Source organism: Megalobrama amblycephala, linkage group LG6 (assembly GCF_018812025.1).
Source record: "Megalobrama amblycephala isolate DHTTF-2021 linkage group LG6, ASM1881202v1, whole genome shotgun sequence".
NCBI classification, from domain to species: Eukaryota; Metazoa; Chordata; class Actinopteri; order Cypriniformes; family Xenocyprididae; genus Megalobrama; species Megalobrama amblycephala.
This window is the reverse complement of record NC_063049.1, coordinates 32957239-32978129: the sequence shown is the minus strand read 5'-3', so window position 1 is coordinate 32978129 and position 20891 is coordinate 32957239. Positions and strand designations below refer to the sequence as shown.

Sequence of the window (20891 nt, the reverse complement as noted above, 5' to 3'; positions counted from 1 at the left end):
ACTAACCCTGAACCTACCCGTAAACCTAACTTTAAACCAATTAGTTGCCTTATATTACCCAGTACTTTCTTAGGTAAGTACACTTTAAATTCATGTACTGTAAAATAAAGTGCAACCCCACTTTATATTGTTTCTTTAACCACTATGTACTAACATTTAAATTAATAATTTAATAGAATGCACCCACCGCAGTTATTTTCATATATAAGTACAATCTAAAAACATGTATGTAACTACAACTGTAAATAATTTATGCAATTACATCTATAATTAACTGTTGACTCTTGTGTTACACCTTAACACACCCTTAAACCTAACCATACCACGAAATCTGTCCCTAACCTTTCCTCTCTCACACAACAATAGCAGCAAAAGTGTTTTGCAGTACATGAACACAATAAGTACATTGTAACTAAATTTTTTTTGATGAAAGTACATAGTACAGTAGTTAAAGACACTTAATATAAAGTGTGACCCAGTTGTCAAATAAAAATGTTTGCACATTTCAATGTTTGACACTCAGTTCAATGTAGTTCCTTTTTACAATAAATATTGTTTTAAGAGGTTTTGCAAAGAACAACCTTACTAGCACCCTAATGAACAAGTTAAAGGTTACACTATTCTTTATGCTCCTTTTCAGTTATGAAGTATGTGATAAATCATATTTAAATATGTTGTTTTAGGAAGATACATAAATTTGCCATTAACAGATACTTAAAAGCATACAACTTAGACTATATTTTAGTTCTAATATAACCTTCACAATAATGCAAGACAGTTTGATTTCAAAATAGTATATCTAGTAACCAACATTATGTAACAATAATGGATCATGTAATGATGATGCAAGATGTTTTAATTATCCTTCCTCAGCCTCTCATATCGAACCGTTCGGTTCTCCACCCATGGTTCGTAATGCGCTTTCACCACGGTTCATGCCAAAACCTAATGACGCATCTATAATATGGTTTATTGATAACAACAACGTGTAAAACAGACAGACGGATTCAGCTAATGTATGTTTCAGTCGATGGATATGCATTCTGGTTTAACAATATGTTACAACAGCAATGATCAAAAGAACATGGACAAAACAGTCACTGTAAACAAATGTTCAATGACGTGCTGAATGCTCTATGACCAGTCATTTACTTAGCTCTCATGTATTTATTTGTGCTGTTTCTTTATTCGTTTTATTTTCATTTGACAATTGTCCTATTATACGAAACATAGCTCATACCAAACCGTGCCGAAACCGCGACTCTAAAACCGTGATACAAACCGTTGCACCCCTAATTTTTACCATAAGTTTGGAGCTTATTGTAAAATTATGCGCAATACTCACAATAACGAGCCAGAATTCAGGCCCTAAAAAGTTTGGTGGCTGTGTATCGATACAATGTCCCCATGCAAAATATCGCAATACTTTTCTGTATCGATTTCCCCCTCCCAACTGCATATAGTGGCATAGTTGACATAGTTGATGCCAATTTTTTTGTGGTTAGTGGTGAATACAGCAGTTCTTTAATATACAGAAGCTGTTCCACATTTTACTCCATATGAATTAAAATGTTATCCATGACAGCAGAAGAGTATGCCTAATACACCTATAGGAAATTATGTAAATGAAGAAATCTGGGCAGTTAAATTTAAAAAAAAAAAAAAAAAAAATCTGTTCTGTTGTGCTGCATTCAAAAAGTTATCAGGGATGCTCAGGAGTTCTGTGCCACTCATTGCTACAATATTTCTCATAAGTTTTTGATTTTTTGTTACGCTAAACCATTTTATAGGCCATATAGGCAGTCCCCTAGGCTCCAGAAAGTACTTTAATTCCAACAAAGTGTCACATTGTCCCTAATTTTTGAGGGAGGCAGTCCTTATCAAACTAATAAAAGACTGCAACAGGGTTGATTTATATGTTTTTGCTTATAATTAGGTCCCATACATAGATGATATCTTGACCCCTGATATCTTAAAATAGTCTACATAATTATTACTTGTTATAATCTCTCCAACACAGCCCTTGTCAATAAGTAAATCAATGGGACAAATCACCCAGCGCCACATACAGACTTATAAGAATGTTTACATGAATGGAAAGCCTCATATAACAACTAACCTATGTTTGGACAAAGGCAAATTTATATTTGGCTATTACATGTCACTTGTTTTTGTTTAGTGTAGCCAATAGCAGGTTTGATGACGCTGAAATCTAAATGGCTGGAATGGTTATCTTTGAAAATGATTGGATATATGTGGTTTAGTACTGTGGTTCATAACTAATTCCTGATTTCTCCATCCCATGTTTTCCTCTGATCTTTCTAAAACCCTGCAGACAGTATAATTGCTCTGCAACAACTCTCGACACATGTTCACAGCAGGCTTGTTCTGTACATCATAAATTTGAAGGATTATTTGTAAGTTATTGATGATGGAGATAGACTGGCAATATGTTCTAATAAAAAGTAAGAAGAATATAATAGCATTAATCCTACATTTAGGTTTGTATTAGCTCAAGACATCTGTTGGACTATTTTCCCAATGTGTGATGTATTTACAATTCATATTCTTATCCAGGTACAAGTCTAAGGTTCTAAATAACTTTGTTCAAACACATATTTCTTTAGTAACTGATGACTTTGTTCATTGTGAAGAAGTCAGCGTGAACAAAAGATTTTAGTCTGTTTGCAAAGATGAGAAGTTTAAAGACTTGCTGTATGCTTCGTGCAGTATGAACTGTCATTTATAAGAGAGAAAGGGTTGAAACTTCTGGACCCCCATTTTTTCTAGTTTTTTTTTTTTTTGAGGGGGCAAACATGGCAGACTTGACTCTAATTTCTCATTCATTTTACACTTATGTGCTACAAAATGAAAAATCATTCACATTTCTCTTAAACTTGTAGTGTTTTTTGTGGACTACTCATGTAATAGTGGCATTAATTATTTTCAGAACACTAGGTTTAGTGTTGTATAGAAATTATTTTATTGAAACATTAATACACTAGTACCAAGAGTCCATGATACGCCTCATGCTCATGAATCTCATGCCACCCATATTGCTGAAGCTCCTGTACTCTCCAGGCCTGAAGTACCACATCCTGCCTCTGTAGTGGGGCTGCTCATACATGAGCCAGTGGCCGTCCATCACATGACAGGACTGGCAGTGAGACATGCGGTAACGGTCCATGATGCTGTCACAGTCATCCATCATCTCGTACATCTGACCCATGAAGTTCTCCCTCTCGTAGATCCTCATTCTGTAGGATCCCCTGTGCTGTAGTGGAAAGAGAAGTCAGTTTAATTTAAGTTTATCAGCCAGAAAAAAAAAGTTAAAATAAAAACATAGATATACACGCTTTAATTGAGCTCACCATGGGGATCATACGGCAGGACCTGATGCAGTTGCTCATTCCAAACATAGACATGTAATCAGCGTACTCGCCCCTCCTGAAGAAATACTGATTTCCCATGTAGTTGGGATGATCATACATCATCCAGCATCCGCTCTCCACTCTGCAAGAGTGACAGCGGCTCATGTAGGAGTGCATATCAGCACAGTCGCCCATACAGTCGTAGGAGCGACCCTGGAAGTTCCTGTCCTCAAAAAAGGTGACCTGAAAATTCAAAGGTAATATTATAGTGATTTCAGTGAAATGAACCAAATCAAAAAAAAATTTAGTTTAGCTCTATGGAATGTTAGCTGGAATGAGGTTTACCTTCATGGTTGCGCTGGCTGGTCCTCAGTAGTTCCACAAAGGAGAAGCTGAAGCTGATTCTGCTTGTTGACTGACTGCTGTCACCTGTGCTTTTATACTAGACCAAGACTAAAGACTACACAGCACCTATTGTTAGTCAATTCCTGACTGTGCAAGTTGGAATAGAGGCCTTTCTAGTTAAAGCTTGGTATGTTGTTCTTAGTACTCAGATTTATTAGGACCTTAACACTTCTGAAGTTTGTTTAAACATTTCTAGTACTCTATGTTGGTGAAATAATTACAGGTGTAAATAAGGTATTATTTCGTAGCTAGATATTTCCCACTGTGTTGTACTCGGGGGCAATAATTTAGCTAGGCTAGGCCTTTATTACACAACTTAAATGTCAGCTAGCCAAATATAGTGACCTATTCTGTAGTTTTATAAGATACAATACTTCTAGTGCAATCAGTACATATTAAAAAATCCATTCTTACTGACTCTTCCATTTTGGGGATCTTGACTTTATAGTGTGCATTTATTGTCTTGTTGAATAATATAGACTTTAAACTTAAAATATGTTTTTTTGTTGTTGTTGTTTTTGCTTTTAGCATTTACTTCTAATGTAAGTCTAAAGAGAATCTGTGTTTTGATCATTTTCATGACATTGTCTGTAAAAAATATCCTAAAACACAATAAAATGTTGTTGAGTCATTCCTATCAGTTTTTTTCCTTTACATTTTTTTTAAGTACATTTTAAGAAGAATGTGCTGCTAAACATGCTGAGCAATGTTAATAATTCCAGCCCACATAAAAATATTTGAGGACCTACACAGAATCATGAAACTCATATGCATGTGGAAAGTCTTTATAATGGTAGGCATACCAATGTGTGTGTGTTCTTGTATACATGGTTTATGCAGGAAACAAATGTGTATAATGACATAGGTTCCTGTGTCCTCGTAAACCAAATGGCTTGAAAGAACATTCTAAACTTTTTTTTTTTTTTTTTTTTTTATTGTAAAAATGGCAAAAGTTTTTTGTGTTGTTTAGGGTTTGGGGATAGGAAATTTGATTAGCTCAGTATAAAAATCATTACACCAATGGAGAGTCCTCAGAAGTCACATATGCAAGTCTGTGTGTGTGTGCGAGTGTGTGTTTCAGGTATTCCCCCACAAAGATGGCAATATCTGATATCCTTGACCTTGTGGGGACATGTTTTGGTCTCCATGAGGACAACAGCTTATAAATCATACTAAGTGATGTGTTGTTGTTGTTTTTTGTTTTGTTTTTTTGAAAATGTAACAATGCAGAAAGTTTTCTGTGATAGGTAGGTGAGGGTTAGAATGTAATATACAATTTGTACAGTATTAAAATCATTATGTCTATGGAATGTACCCATAAAACATGAAAACTAATTGAATTGGAGAGGAGAGAGAACTATGAAAATTGGCTGCTGCGAGTTTTTGACATACTGCTTTTAGTCATGGTCAAATTTGTTTTCAAACACAAGTTACTAAATATTTCAATTTTAAAAAGGACTTTCATTTAACTGTATTAGCTGTATATTAGAGTTGTCATTCTTTTCTGCACCCTTTCTCTCACACACATGTACACGCTGTTTTAACTCTATTTTGCCTATTTATTTTTTTTGCTTATTAATAAATGTTCACTATGTGTGATTTTAATTTTCAACATATTTTGGGTTCATTTTAAGCCAGCAATATGGTAATTTTAATCAATAGTTGTTTAATAAAAACAACCCAAAAAATTGAACCCAACCAGCTGGGTTGCCAAATAATCCAAATTGAGTTGTTTTTAACCCAGCATTTTTTAGAGTGTAGGATCAGCAAAAGTTAGTAGTTAATCAAGCAATATTAATCAGCGATGAAGACTTTGTAGTAAATTAAGCAAACAAGGAAAGTGTTTAAATTCAAATAATTTTATTTGTTTTCGATTTATTAAAATAATCAGATGTATACAGCTCTTTTAAGGGTAGGATCCTTGATAGCCTCCTTCTTATAATTCTCATGTCAGACATTTTCATATACTTGAAACTCATGTACTCTCTAGACCTGAAGTATACTGCCCTTGTGAGGGCTTTAGTTGTTTAATAATAATTATGAAAAAGTATCCATGAAAAGTGTATTCAGCATTCATTCAATCAGCATGTAAATAGAAAAAGTGTTTTGTCTTCTTTTTGTGTGTGTGTGTAATACTCATTTCCATGACACAATGTTTACTTTTGTAAAGAAATTATTTTATTGAAACATTAGATCTCTAGTACCAAGAGTCCATGATACGCCTCATGCTCATGAATCTCATGCCACCCATATTGCTGAAGCTCCTGTACTCTCCAGGCCTGAAGTACCACATCCTGCCTCTGTAGTGGGGCTGCTCATACATGAGCCAGTGGCCGTCCATCACATGACAGGACTGGCAGTGAGACATGCGGTAACGGTCCATGATGCTGTCACAGTCATCCGTCATCTCGTACATCTGACCCATGAAGTTCTCCCTCTCGTAGATCCTCATTCTGTAGGATCCCCTGTACTGTAGTGGAAAGAGAAGTCCATTAACTTTATTTTTTGTTGGTCCCAACTTGAGATCAAATGTAACCAAATCCATGACAATATTAGAAATAAATCAAAACAAACATCATGTTTCTAAATGATCTAATCATTATCTCTAAATTGTCCAGAGTGAATTAATTTAATCCAAACATCAAAATTTTCATGGTGCTCACCATGGGGATCATACGGCAGGACCTGATGCAGTTGTTCATTCCAAACATAGACATGTAATCAGCGTACTCGCCCCTCCTGAAGAAATACCCATTTCCCATGTAGTTGGGATGATCATACATCATCCAGCATCCGCTGTGCACTCTGCAAGAGTGACAGCGGCTCAGGTAAGAGGAAAAGTCAGCACAGTCGCTCATGCACTCATAGGAGCGACCCTGGAAGTTCCTGTCCTCGTAGAAGGTGACCTGAAATTTCAAGTTATTCTTTTAGTGGTTTATAGTTGAATCTATGGAATTAAAGTAATGTGAATTACACTGAATGTAAATTGTAGCTGGGATTAAGTTAAATTACCTTGCCCATCATGGTTGCACTGGTTGGTCCTCAGTATTTCCACAAAGGAGAAGCTGAAGCTGATTCTGCTTGTTGACTGACTGCTGTCACCTGTGCTTTTATACTAGACCAAGGCTAAAGAGAACACCCTGTCCATTGTCTGTCAGTTCCTGACTGTGCAAGTTCAAATAGACGCTATTATATCTAAAGCTTATTATGTAGATCTTAAAATTCACATTTGTCAGGATTCTAGCATTTCTCATTTTTTATTATAAAATGAAAGAATTAAAAAGTAGTGTTAAATATTAGTAAAACAAATAACCCAAAATAACATTTCACTTAGCCAATTTTTTTTTTTTTTAACCAAATATTAGATTTTTATTCTTCTGCATGGTTTTGCATTCAGGTAAGTCAAGCTCTTCCTTTTTGTTTAAATTTTATTGTGAGCACATTCAAAGCCCTTGAGTGGTCTTTCAAAATGTATGAATATTTTGTACTACATTTAAAATCATTTTTCGTTACTGTAACTCACTTCAGTTCACAAGGTGAACTGTTTTGATATTTACAGTACTTTGTTTTATATAGCAGAGAATTCTGTCTTGTGTAGCCTTTTTTTTTGTATTGCCAATTTGAAATTGTTTTGGTTGATTAGTTGATAGCTTTGTCTCAATGAGAGAAACCACAAACTTTAATGAAGAAACTTAAGCAATATTTTTTTAAATAGTATTTTCGGTTCCCATTAATTTTCTTGGTATGGAAAACAGCAGCCAGGAGACTTCTCAATTTTAGCCATTAATTAGCCATTCACCATTACAGTATAATTGAAAGCTATCATTTTTAACATTTAATAGGCTTTAAAAGATACAACAACTTAACTTACAACAATTTAAGGGAACAATCTTCACATAAACCCACTGTAATAAATGTCACATTTAGCTGTGCCTAGGGATGGGTGTAAGGGATGGGTCAACAGTGTAATTATACAGAAATTAATTACAGATGTAATTACATGCAAGTATTTTTTTAAAATATAAGTACAATGTAAAAACATGTATGTACACAATAAGTGCATTGTATCAAATGATTCATTTAAATTTTAGTACATAGTAGTTAAAGACACCTAATATAAAGTGGGGTCGTGGTATTCTGCTTGTGCATTTCGGTTGTTTTGTTCCCAGAGAGCCACCTCACAGACACAGCATTTTTTATGTGTTTTATTGCGCTTAAATGCTTTAATAGCACTTGAATGAATGATAGCTTTATCAAATACTGTGGTGCTGCCAAAGGACCACAGAAAAAAGGATGCTACTTGATTTGCATTGAATATTTAATAAACACATTAAATTGAGAAAAAAAAACATCGCATACATTAAATTGTTAATTTTGACAGCCCTAATTTTGTAACAATTTATTTATGAAAAATACTATAATAGCATTACAGAATCAAGAAGTTGCCATCTAAAGTATAATTTTTATATTGTATCAAGTTCAAATTATTCATTTTAAAATGTTTCATTATCATTTTTTTTTTTATAATTTATTAAATATGATGTAAAATAAATATATTTTATATATGTTGTGATGTAATATATATATCAGCTTTATGTCGACCATCGGTCACCCTGATCTCTAAGATATCGGCATCAACCATCAAAAAAAATCAATAGGTTGACCACAATGACTATCATGTCACTGTAAAAAAAGAAAATGAGTGTAATTTTAACTGTGAAATATTGTAAAAATGCTATGGGAAAAAAAAAAAAAATACAAAAAAAAAAAAAAAAAAAAAAAAAAATATATATATATATATATATATATTCCCATACTGTATACAGAGAAAAATTGTAAAAGATCTAACCAGATCTAACCAGACATTTCCTGTAATTTTACAGTAAAATGCTGTTAATTGTAGGCTTTTAGAAGTAAAAAAACAACAATGCATAATTTACAGTCAAAAACTGTAAATTGACATTCCCAGAATTCCTTACATGACACTTCACATTTAAGGTATTTTGTCTAAATGATCGTGTTTCTTAATAGTTTTTGTTATCAGTAATGTACATGTGGGCTTTATGCCACATCTTTTTTTGTTTAATGAATGTTTATTGCATTATTCAAGTGTCATGCGTGTTACCATGATGATGTTTTGTGTTAGTTTGAATGACTCTGCACCTTCTATATACTAGTATCAGACTGTCCTCCAAAAAAAAAAGAACCATATTGGTTGTTTTTCAAGCACCTTATTATGACCTATATTTACGTTTTACAGTCATGTGCCCTCCTGGCGTAAAAATAATGAGTGTCGTGTTACGTCTGTCGTCATGAAATGATGTATGACTGTCGTTACCAATCAAAATGCATGTTCATTTAAATGCAATGTGTGACCATTTGTCCTATTTCCATAAAAACTCAGCAAACCAGCAAAACTCTTTTTTTTTAATTATTAACGACTACACCTTCCCTACCCCTAAACCTACCCTTAGTGACTTACAGTGCATACACACTTTATGAGCACATGCGTTCCCTGGGATCGAACCCACGATCATATGATCATATGATTGCATGTTGTTGTATATTGCAATGCTCTGCCAAGTGAGCTACGCGGAACCTGAAATATGACGCAGATAAAAGGGAACAATGAATTAAAATGAAAGTGTCCTGTTGTCGATAGGGGCGCAACTTTAGCTAACTCTCCTATGGGTCATATTTCAGGGAAGTGACAAACGACCTATATAGACGTATTGGTTGGAGAACATGTTGGCTAGTATATACTTCTGCCTGTAGAAAACCTACTTTTGATGAGCTTGTACATGGTTCTTCATGTGGCTTTCTCTTTTACCACCTGCATTATTATAGTGGTTGTCAGTATATGATAAAGGTAGAGGTCTTTAATAATCATTTATATGTCATACTTTTACTGTGCATGTGTCAGTGTGATTAGCTCAGGTGTATTTTTGTGTACTATTCAAGTAAATATAAGTGGAATTAATTTTTGAAGCACAATGTTTTGTGACAAATTATTTTATTGAAACATTAATACACTAGTACCAAGAGTCCATGATACGCCTCATGCTCATGAATCTCATGCCACCCATATTGCTGAAGCTCCTGTACTCTCCAGGCCTGAAGTACCACATCCTGCCTCTGTAGTGGGGCTGCTCATACATGAGCCAGTGGCCGTCCATCACATGACAGGACTGGCAGTGAGACATGCGGTAACGATCCATGATGCTGTCACAGTCATCCGTCATCTCGTACATCTGACCCATGAAGTTCTCCCTCTCGTAGATCCTCATTCTGTAGGATCCCCTGTACTGTAGTGGAAAGAGAAGTCAGTTTAATTTAAGGTTATCAGCCTGAAAAATTTTTTTTAAATAAAAACACAAATTTATAAGCTTTAATTGAACTCACCATGGGGATCATACGGCAGGACCTGATGCAGTTGCTCATTCCAAACATAGACATGTAATCAGCATACTCGCCCCTCCTGAAGAAATACTGATTTCCCATATAGTTGGGATGATCATACATCATCCAGCATCCGCTCTCCACTCTGCAAGAGTGACAGCGGCTCATGTAGGAGGAGAAGTCACCACAGTCACCCATACACTCATAAGAGCGACCCTGGAAGTTCCTGTCCTCGTAGAAGATGACCTGGAAATTCAGCATTAATAATTTTAGTGGTTTAAAGTGAAATATACCAAATCAAATAATTTGATTTAAACGTTGTAGCAAAGTTAGCAGGAATGAAGTTTACCTTGCCCATCATGGTTGAGCTGGTTGATCCTCAGTAGTTCCACAGAGAAGCTGAAGCTGACTCTGGTTGTTGGCTGACTGCTGTCACCCGTACCTTTATACCAGACCAAGACTAAAGACTACACAGCCTCTATTGTTAGTCAATTCCTGACTGTGCAGGTTGGCATAGAGGCCATCATAGGACCAATATACATGCTTTTGTAGTTTGACTGTCGATTGTTCTTCAGAATACCTTTGACTCTACCTCTGTGGGAATAATTTACTAGAATTTTTCTGTTTATGTCAAGATGGCAAAAAATTGTAACATCTTTTTTGCAGTAAAAATTGAATCTGATTAGCACATACAGTATGTGTGTATTCAGAGATTACTGGGGAAATAAAACCCTTGAGGCAAAATCACATAACTATTATCTTCTTCCACTCTGCACTCCTCTTGTACTCTGATTTGGAACACAGAACAGACAAGCGGAGTGATGGAAATGCATAAACCTCCAGACTGAAACTGACTGTATAAAAATAAGTCTAGGTGGTGCAAGTTTGAGTTAAATATGTGACGTGTGGCCAAGTATGGTGTACCATACTTGGAATTTGTACTCTGCATTTCACCCATCCTAGTGAACACACACACACCATTAACACACACCCGGAGTAGTGGGCAGCCATTTTTGCTTCGGTGCCCAGGGAGGGATTGGGTTAGGTGCCATGCTCAAGGGCACATCAGTTGTGGGTGATGAGAGTGGAAGAGCGCGCCATTCATTTACTCCCCCAACCTACATTTCCTGCTGGTACTGAGACTCGAACTGTCCAACTCTCTAACCATTAGGCCTCAACTGCCCCCAGAAAAAAATGGATGTGTTATTATTACAACAGAGGTTGTATTAACTGATTTTTTTTCAACTCTCATTCCCTTGTGCTATTCTGTACTAATAGCCAAATATATAGTGAGAGAAAGCCAAATATGGCCTGTACCTATTCCTTATTTCATCATCAGGTCCTGTGCTGGTCATATTTGGCGACAAGCGTCCTCCAACGTGTTTGATCCATGGCCACATTCTCTACATTTTCCCATGGAACTCTGACATTCTTCAGATGTTCTTGGAAAGTCTGTCTCTATGTCTTCCTTCGTCTTCTCTTTCTCCTGCAATCTACAGTATGATATTTTATAGCAATTCCCTATGAATGGAGTCAAATATTTTAATGAAATCAATGAAGTTAATTACTATTCAGCACTCTGCTCAATGTTCCATAATGTGAAAATCTGTTCACTGCAGGAGCACCCTTGTTGGAATCCCACCTGCTCTTCAAGTAGCTGCTGGTCCATTTTGTTCTACAACCGCCAAAGTATTATGATACACGGAACCTTAACAGTAGACTTTGAAGAGGGTGATGCCTCTCCAGTTGTTGCAGTCGAACACATTCACTTTGCCAGCACTCGTTCAGAAAACTGGTCAGCTTCTGTGTTTTTGTGGCTCCTCGCTGTTTCAGGAGGTCAGCTGGGATCTGATCCATTCCTGGTGCCTTGTTTTTTTTCAGTGATTCTCAACTTCGGCTGTTGTAATTGGTCCTAGATCAGGGATGGGCAACTTCAGTCCTGATGGGCCACCGTCCTGCAGAATTTAGCTCCAACCCTAATCAAATACACCTGAACAAGCTAATCAATGTCTTTAGGATTACTAGACAGTTTTTATCAGAGTTGGAGCTAAACTCTGCAGGACAGTGGCCCTCCAGGACCAAAGTTGCCCATCTCTGGCCTAGATTCACAGCCAGGTCTGCAGGTGGTGGGGTGTTGAAGTCATGTAAAGATGTTGGAGTGGGCTGATTTAATGTTTCTTTGAAGTGCCCTGCCAGATATGCAGTGCAGAGAGGCTCTTTTGTACTGTAATACATGACATAACTAGTTGTTTAGTCCAGTTCCGTTCACCCAGCATGGCATCCCCAAAAAATGCGGCTGCGAGTTTGGTTTTAGAATGCGGTTATCGCTCTGTAAATAACTGAACTATGTGTGTACTTAACTTAATCCACCTTACTTTGTAGTGTAAGAGTGTTTATGACAATGTATAACTTGATTGTGGAAGGATTCCATTTATTTTAGCTGTACAAAAACAGTCCATTATGCTGCTTAATGTTGCAAACGGCTATCTGTAATCATAAACACACTGGTTTGTAGAACAAATAGTTTTACTGTTTACTGTACTTTGTTATTACATATAGTGGCTAATTTCCCTCATTCACAGGAAATAGCTTTCTTCACGCATTAAGAAATAAGGTGAATCAAGGAGTAAAATACAGGACTGACAACTGTATTCTGCTGCTGTGTTTTGTGAAATTAAATTGGACTTGAATTATTTAGATGTGTACAACATATCAAGCTCTATGATCATCCAGGGATTAAATATGGCCAACTGACTAACCAGGTCTCCCCCCCCCCCCCCCACCAGTAAATCCAATTCCAAGTACTACATACTTACTACATACATAATTTAGTCAGTTTTTTTAAAGTGACAAAAATATTTTTGTATAAATAATGTATACTTGTACATGTATATGTATATCTATCATGACAACTCTCAGAAGATTTTTAACATGGTAATGGATATGACAGTGTTAATGTTTTTGGTCTTGGCTAAATAGATCTGCTACTCTGCTGCTGATTGCTGTTGTTGTAGATTAATGCTGCTGTTGCTTCTGAGCAAGTACAGGAACTTGCTACTGCCAATACATACATCAGTACGCTGTTGTGAGCATGTAAGACATACTGCTGCTGCACAAATAGCATGTATAAAGTTATTCATAGTACATCTATACAGGTGGAGCTGGGGAAACTCTGAAAACATGCTGCAAACTGCTATAGTGAATGCTAACCAGTTATTTAAATGTTGAGCAGCAAGCTCATTTCGCTGCAGATATGATATGAACCAATCAGCTTGTGCCATGTACTTAATGATGTAAATATCATCAGTTGCATTAAGGACCCATCAGCCTGCGAAAAGTGTTTCATGACAGAACTTGGTATATACAGTGCTTATTGAAAATCATCATACCACTTTGAAATAGTTACTTTGTTTGTTATACATCCTGAAATCATAACCCATTCAGCTTTATTTACAAATTTTGCCTTACAACATCAAAGTAATGAAAGAAAAAGGCAACAGGGTTGGAAAAGTCATTAATCTCCTGATTTAATACTTTGTAGAGCCACCTTTTTTTAATTACAGCCATTAATCTTTTTGGATATGTCTGTACTAGCTTTGGACACCTAGATTGGGGAATATTTGCCCATCCTTTCTTGCAGAATTGCTCAAGTTCAGTCAAATTTTGTGGCAAGATACCACCAAAAGAACAACACAATGGCTTAAGGATAGGAAGGTAAATGTCCTTGAGTGGCCAAGTCAGAGGCCTGGCTTAAATCCAATAGAAAATCTGTGGATGGACCTGAAGAGACCAGTCCATTGCCGCTCACCACGCAAACTATGTCTTGAAACTATTTCTTGAAACTATGTCTTGTATTCTCAAAACAGTAAACACAAATCCATAACGTCTCACTCAATTCCCCAAACATCCTATTTTCAGGTCAAAATGGCGCTCTACACTCTAAACCATTCACTCTTGCTGAAAAAACAAACTTTGCCCTCAGACATCACACTCAAGCCCTCAAAAACACACACTACAACATAGTCTAACACTGGTGTAATAAATTCAAAACAACATTTCCAAAACTGTTATGTTATGTTGCTTGTGGTTCCCCCCCTCAAAAACCTTTTCACATGATGAACACAAAAGACACAACCAATGTATACATTGCACATTTTTATTCATTCATAACACAGTAAATAAATATATATATATATATATATATATATATATATATATATATATATATATATATATATATATATATATATATATATATATATATATATATATATATATATATATACCTCAGCAGCTCTTTGGTCTGGGTCAGGCCAGAGAATCTCATCCACATCACAATTGGCCCTAGCCAGGCAGGAGGGGTAAAATCATCTTCATGACTGCCTGATCCACCCCTGGCATGCATATGTCTAGGCAGGCTTCTTCCATGGCCTGGAGGAGGTGAACACGGATATAAGGTTCTCGGTCATACACTTTCCACCGCCATGCCGAAAAAAACTCCTCAATCGGGTTTAGAACTAAAACTCTGTCTGTATGCGAGGCAATTTGATGCATTTCTTGTACAGTAGCATAGTGCAACAATGTATGTGTTGTCACAGCACAGAGTACAGTACTCAAATGTTACAGTACAGAGCAGTCTTGCTCATGGCCCTTCCCCTTCCTTGTTCTTGTCCTCCTTCTCCTCCTCCTCCTCCTCTTTCTCCTCAATATATACCTTCATTTCTCTGTGGATCCATTGTTCCAAAACTCAATGAACTGGCCTTTTTATCTATCTATTGAAGGATCTGATTGATGTGTGTTCAAATTTGACTCTTAGTGTTTTCACCTGGGGTAAGCTGTGCCGACTTAAAGGTGCCATTGAACGTTTTTTTACAAGATGTAATATAAGTCTAAGGTGTCCCCTGAATGTGTCTGTGAAGATGCAGATCAAAATACCCCATAGATTTTTTTAAATTAATTTTTTTAACTGCCTATTTTGAGGCATAATTAGAAATGCACCGATTCATGCTGCGGCCCCTTTAAATTGCGCGCTCTCCGCCCCCTCCCGAGCTCTCGACTCTATCACTGCGTAAACAAAGTTCACACAGCTAATTTAACCCTCAAAATGGATCTTTACAAAGTGTTCGTCATGCAGCATGTCTAATCGCGTAAGTACAGTGTTTATTTGGATGTTTACATTTGATTCTGAATTAGTTTGATAGAGCTCTGTGGCTAACGGCTAATGCTACACTGTTGGAGAGATTTATAAAGAATGAAGTTGTGTTTATGCATTATACAGACTGCAAGTGTTTAAAAATGAAAACAGCGACGGCTCTTGTCTCCGTGAATACAGTAAGAAATGATGGTAACTTTAAACACATTTAACAGTACATTAGCAACATGCTAACGAAACATTTAGAAAGACAATTCACAAATATCACTAAAAATATCATGTAATCATGGATCATGTCAGTTATTATCGCTCCATCTGCCATTTTTCGCTATTGTCCTTGCTTGCTTACCTAGTCTGATGATTCAGCTGTGCACATCCAGACGTTAATACTGGCTGCCCTTGTGTAATGCCTCGATCATGGGCTGGCATATGCAAATATTGGGGGCGTACACCCCGACTGTTACGTAACAGTCGGTGTTATGTTGAGATTCGCCTGTTCTTCGGAGGTCTTTTAAACAAATGAGATTTATATAAGAAGGAGGAAACAATGGAGTTTGAGACTCACTGTATGTCATTTCCATGTACTGAACTCTTGTTATTTAACTATGCCGAGGTAAGTTCAATTTTCAATTCGATGGCACCTTTAAGTGAACAGTATTGAATGTTAGTGCTTTCAAAATGACCACATGGTGTACGCAATAAGAAATTAAGGGATTTGTGTGTAGAGTTCTGCAGTGACAGCTCAACAAATCTGACTCATGTGTCAAAACAGGGGAGTAGTGTTTAGAGTTTATGGAATTGGGTGTGCTTTTTGATAAATGGCGTTATGGTTTTGAAATTTTAGTTCAAAAGCCTAGTTAAAGTGTTTTAGCAATCGAGAAAAACTAACTAAGTAATTTTCAGAACTTGCCTTTTTCTTTCATTACTTTGATATTGTTTTTAAAGCTGGAAAAGGTTTTTTTGGAATCGGTTTTGATTTCAGGCTGTACAACAAATAAGGTAACTATTTCAGAGGGGGGACTGTATTACATATATAATTACATATATATTTTATGTTTTTGAGAAAAAGTCTCTTATGCTCACCAAGTCTGCATTTATTGGATCACAAATACAATAAAAACATTAATATTGTGAAATGATTACTATTTGTATATATTTTTAAAAATTTAATTTATTCCTGTGATGGCAAAGCTGAATTTTCAGCATCATTACTCCAGTTTTCAGTGTCACCTTTTTTTTTTTTTTTTTTTAATTAATATTTAATATTTTTATTCAGCAAGGGTGCATTAAATTGATCAAAGAGTAAATGTTTCAGTTTCAAATAAATGCTGTATACTGCATATTATTGTTTGATTTAAAATATCCTTACATAATTTTATCAAAGAAAATATTTTATTGAAAAATGTATATTTGTTGTATTTGCATTTTTCTAAAAATAATTTATTTGTGGTAAGTGGTGAAACAAATTAAATTGATAATGAGCATTAAAATGAATTAATAGAGATTATTAATAATTCCCATGTTCTTTAAGAAAATGTTTTTAAAGTGTTTAAAACTGCATGTTATTTTGAGTCTTCCACATTCAACTTGAAGTTTCAGTGTTAAATAATAGTTGTTCAATCAGCTATAAAAATCCTGTTTTATCCTTTTTTTTTTTGTTCCTAAAAAGTATGTTATTTATAATATTTTATATTAACTAATTTAGTAATTCATTTTTGTTGTCAGGTCAGGGAGGTTGGATTATACTTCCTGTCATCCTTGAATTATCCTCTGCCCCATATGGGCTACCTCAGTAAAAAAAAAAAAAAAAAATTGTTGAATAGTTAAGATATTCAGTCAGGACAAGAATTAATTTAGGCAAATTTTATTGAAACATTTGAACACTAGTAACAGGAATCCATGATACGCCTCATGCTCATGAATCTCATGCCACCCATATTGCTGAAGCTCCTGTACTCTCCAGGCCTGAAGTACCACATCCTGCCTCTGTAGTGGGGCTGCTCATACATGAGCCAGTGGCCGTCCATCACGTGACAGGACTGGCAGTGAGACATGTGGTAACGGTCCATGATGCTGTCACAGTCATCCATCATCTCGTACATCTGACCCATGAAGTTCTCCCTCTCGTAGATCCTCATTCTGTAGGATCCCCTGTGCTGTAGTGGAAGAGAAGTCAATTATATTTAAGTTTTACAGGCAGAACTTCTGAAATCAAATGTAAATAGGCTTGAACGTGTTGTCTCTCTCATATACTATTAAAGTTATGAAAACATCTATCAAATATATCCAGATGTTCATGGAGCTCACCATGGGGATCATACGGCAGGACCTGATGCATTCATTCATTCCAAACATAGACATGTAATCAGCGTACTCGCCCCTCCTGAAGAAATACTGATTTCCCATGTAGTTGGGACGATCATACATCATGAAGCACCCGCTCTCCACTCTGCAAGAGTGACAGCGGCTCATGAAGGGGGACATGTCAGCACAGTCTCCAGTACACTCATAAGAGCGACCCTGGAAGTTCCTGTCCTCGTAGAAGATGACCTGAAAAAACAGTTTGTCTTTCAGTATTTTAAACTTATTTAAATATCTATATATATATATATATATATATATATATATATATAAATTGCTGCATTTATGCCTCTTATGTAATTTGATTAGATAACTTTATGCATTACATAATGTATCTCATATTACATTACATAAGTATCTCACAGTTACAGTTTTTTGTGTATAGTTTTTTTTTTTTTTTTTTTTTTTTTTTTTTTCAGTCTGTGAGTCGTTTTAACTTTAGTTTGCATAACTTACTCTGCCCATGGTTCCAGTTGTGCTAGTTGCTCCTCAGGACTGAGTTGTTGTGCCACCTACACTGACAGTCTGTTTGAAGTGCTCACTTTTATACCAAAGAATATGTGCCTGGCATTGTGGGTAAGCTCCTGACCCAGCAAAAATACATAGAGGCTCACCATGCAAAGTGAGATCCACCGAGATATTTGTCAGCATGAGTACAGCTGTGAGTTTGCAACGCGGTTTGCATTTTACATTGTGCAACGAATAGAAAAAAATTACTGTACATGTGAATTACTTCATAGTAAAAATAGCATTTTTACAAAATATTTTTCAATGGTAAATCAAGATATATGTTATGAATATGAGCTTGATACATACATATATATATATATATATATATATATATATATATATATATATATATATATATATATATATATATATATGTGTGTGTGTGTGTGTGTGTTTATCTCACTGGATTTTTCCATTTTGAGTTTGCACTCTATGAACTTAGACTGCATACATTTCTGCTAAAACAGTGGTTCTCAATCAGGGGGCCCTCAACAAACTTCAAAGGGGCCTCAAGATGACTTAATTTTGAAACAACCATGAAACAAACAAAAAGATCAAGATATGTCTTATTATTTGGTTATTTTTATAACAAATATACATCCCACTAGTTACGCAAAGCTGAGGAGGAGGTGAGGAGGGCCGTCAAATATTGTTGTGATTGTGGGAGGAGGCCTTGAAGTCTAAGGTTGAGATCCACTGCACTAAAATCTCTGTGCTATGTGAGGTTCTGGTATAACATTCTCCCAAACTAGTAGTTATATTAGTTGTATAACTTTCTGTTATTTTCTAATGACCAATTCTCACATTATAATATATTATATATAGTAATAATTATAGTAAACATAACATTTAGTATAACATTAAAATGTGCTAGAACTTCCAGAAGCTTCAAAGTCATCATGAAATAAAAATTGACACCATTTCCTTTGTTAGTGCGCATTATTAGTCTTGTGGTGAACAATTAGCCCGTGAAAGTTAATACACAGAAAAAAATAAATTGTTTGCTATGGTAATCTTTAATCAAAATTTTAAAATACACTTCCGCTCTGGAATGGCATTCCCTATCTGATGACATCAGTTTGACGGCTTGGGTAGAATGTCATTAATCACTCCCCTCCAACAGTATACTGCTGCAAAATTATTTCAGACTTTTTTTTACCCCTATGTGAAGAACAAAAAAATAACTTTACCATGAGTATATCGGGGCCTATAATAAGTAAACAAAAATATTTATTTTCACCTATTTTGTAGTGTTTAAAGCTCAGGACTGTTGGACTATTGGATTTGCTGGTTTGATCCTCCTAATTGACCGTTCGCATAGACCCGCCCCCTTTAGTTACTGTTGCTACATCCGACAAGCCACACATCATGTTCTCACGCAGTGAAAAATACATCGTGGAGCAAAGAGGACACTGACAACGCGTCGACAGACAAGACAGAGCAGGTTACTTTTGGTATGAATCAAAGTCTCAAATTTGAATTTTTGTCATTTTTAAATGAATTTAAACTACCCTTTTGTGGCTCTTTAATGTGTCGTGACAGATCGCTGTGGTGCCTCAGTTCAAGCGGCTCGTGAACCGATCATCTCTTCCTACTAGTTCATTTATAGCATCAAATAAACATGAATGAACATCATAAGGAATGTTGTTTCAATCGCAGAAAGATGTCAGTACACACCATTTTTCAAGTTCAGGTCCACCTACGTTAATCTGCTAACTCCCCTGACTATTTTGTCGGACAAAATAGCGGATTCGGTGTTATGATTGGTTAGATTGCCTGTCAATCAAACTCCTGGTGAAGAGTCAATTAGTGAGGATTTTTTCTATCACCATTGTGTGCTTGAGCAAAGCACCTTATCCCAGTGTGCTCCAGCGGGTCCCTCTAAGTACTGCCTCTGCAACAAGGTCTATATATACGTGATGATGCTGATAACTGTGGTATCACCTGCAGTCTGAATAGTTTGAGAAAGTATTCCCTATAATACATTGCTATTACTGATATACAGGGAGTAAAAAGGAAAGCTTCCAAATTCCTCAGTACTCATCTTGCTGGATCTGTCTGCTGCTTTTGACACAGTTAACCCCCAGATCCTCCTGTCAACCCTCATGCCGAAGGGCACCTGAGGAACCGCACTCCAATGGTTCAAGTCTTACCTCTCAGGTAGGTCCTTTAGGGTGTCGTGGAGGAATGAGGTGTCTAAGTCACAACATCTAGCTATGGGGGTGCCTCTGGGCTCAGTGCTTGGACCACTTCTCTTCTTGATATCTACATGCCATTACTAGGGTCTGTCATTCAGAAACATGGTTTTTCCTATCACTACTACGCTGATAACTCAGAAACTTTCATCTCAGCCTGCCTGACGGACCACCACCTTCAACTCAACCTTGTGTAGACAGAACTCGTGGTCTCAGGTTCATCAACCATATCTCCATCCAGGACAGCCAGGAACCTTGGAGTTGTGGACTACTGTAATGCTCTCTTGACAGACCTTTCAGCATGCACTGTCAAACCTCTGCAACAGATCCAGAATTCTGCAGCATGAGTGGTCTTTAACGAGCTGATCAATATCCACTCCAGGGTTTCCATTTCTTGCTTGCACCCCAATCGCACTCATCTGGCAGCTAATGAACCTGCGTTACGAGTTTTCCTTCATTCCATTGTGTTGACATTGATTTTACATTCCAGTCTATGGT

General features: G+C 36.3%; 4 protein-coding genes across 5 annotated transcripts; all 4 read right to left on the bottom strand.

Moving 5' to 3' along the window:
* Positions 1-2959: 2959 nt before the first annotated feature.
* On the bottom strand, positions 2960-3804 carry LOC125270495 (gamma-crystallin M2). The gene is made up of 3 exons (XM_048194148.1): positions 3717-3804; positions 3372-3614; positions 2960-3274 (listed from the first exon to the last, which is right to left on the bottom strand). Exons 1-3 carry the CDS (start codon positions 3720-3722, stop codon positions 3002-3004), a joined length of 522 nt encoding a protein of 173 aa, XP_048050105.1. The 5' UTR covers positions 3723-3804; the 3' UTR covers positions 2960-3001.
* A 2127-nt stretch (positions 3805-5931) lies between these two features.
* LOC125270487 (gamma-crystallin M2-like) lies at positions 5932-6882 on the bottom strand. The gene is made up of 3 exons (XM_048194139.1): positions 6789-6882; positions 6440-6682; positions 5932-6246 (listed from the first exon to the last, which is right to left on the bottom strand). Exons 1-3 carry the CDS (start codon positions 6798-6800, stop codon positions 5974-5976), a joined length of 528 nt encoding a protein of 175 aa, XP_048050096.1. The 5' UTR covers positions 6801-6882; the 3' UTR covers positions 5932-5973.
* Positions 6883-9772: 2890 nt separating this feature from the next.
* LOC125270483 (gamma-crystallin M2-like) lies at positions 9773-10601 on the bottom strand. 2 transcript variants are annotated; one of them, XM_048194134.1, is made up of 3 exons: positions 10525-10601; positions 10179-10421; positions 9773-10081 (listed from the first exon to the last, which is right to left on the bottom strand). In XM_048194134.1, the coding sequence occupies exons 1-3, from the start codon at positions 10534-10536 to the stop codon at positions 9809-9811; spliced, it is 528 nt and encodes a 175-aa protein (XP_048050091.1). In that variant the 5' UTR covers positions 10537-10601; the 3' UTR covers positions 9773-9808. The 2 variants fall into 2 exon arrangements, with proteins under 2 accessions (XP_048050091.1, XP_048050090.1); XM_048194133.1 differs by lacking the exon at positions 10525-10601 and having other exon boundaries at positions 10179-10451.
* Positions 10602-17175: 6574 nt separating this feature from the next.
* On the bottom strand, positions 17176-18168 carry LOC125270492 (gamma-crystallin M2-like). Its single transcript, XM_048194145.1, has 3 exons — positions 18145-18168; positions 17635-17877; positions 17176-17483 (listed from the first exon to the last, which is right to left on the bottom strand). The coding sequence occupies exons 1-3, from the start codon at positions 18151-18153 to the stop codon at positions 17211-17213; spliced, it is 525 nt and encodes a 174-aa protein (XP_048050102.1). The 5' UTR covers positions 18154-18168; the 3' UTR covers positions 17176-17210.
* Between the last annotated feature and the right edge of the window lie 2723 nt (positions 18169-20891).

Excerpts from the sequence above, each read along its gene's own strand:
- LOC125270495 (XM_048194148.1), bottom strand. Across the intron at positions 3,275-3,371 it reads CCTGCCGTATGATCCCCATG|CACAGGGGATCCTACAGAAT; the intron begins GTGAGCTCAATT and ends TTTCCACTACAG.
- LOC125270487 (XM_048194139.1), bottom strand. Across the intron at positions 6,247-6,439 it reads CCTGCCGTATGATCCCCATG|TACAGGGGATCCTACAGAAT; the intron begins GTGAGCACCATG and ends TTTCCACTACAG.
- LOC125270483 (XM_048194133.1), bottom strand. The coding sequence starts at position 10,436 with ATGCTGAATTTCCAGGTCATCTTCTACGAGGACAGGAACTTCCAGGGT. Across the intron at positions 10,082-10,178 it reads CCTGCCGTATGATCCCCATG|TACAGGGGATCCTACAGAAT; the intron begins GTGAGTTCAATT and ends TTTCCACTACAG.
- LOC125270492 (XM_048194145.1), bottom strand. Across the intron at positions 17,484-17,634 it reads CCTGCCGTATGATCCCCATG|CACAGGGGATCCTACAGAAT; the intron begins GTGAGCTCCATG and ends CTTCCACTACAG.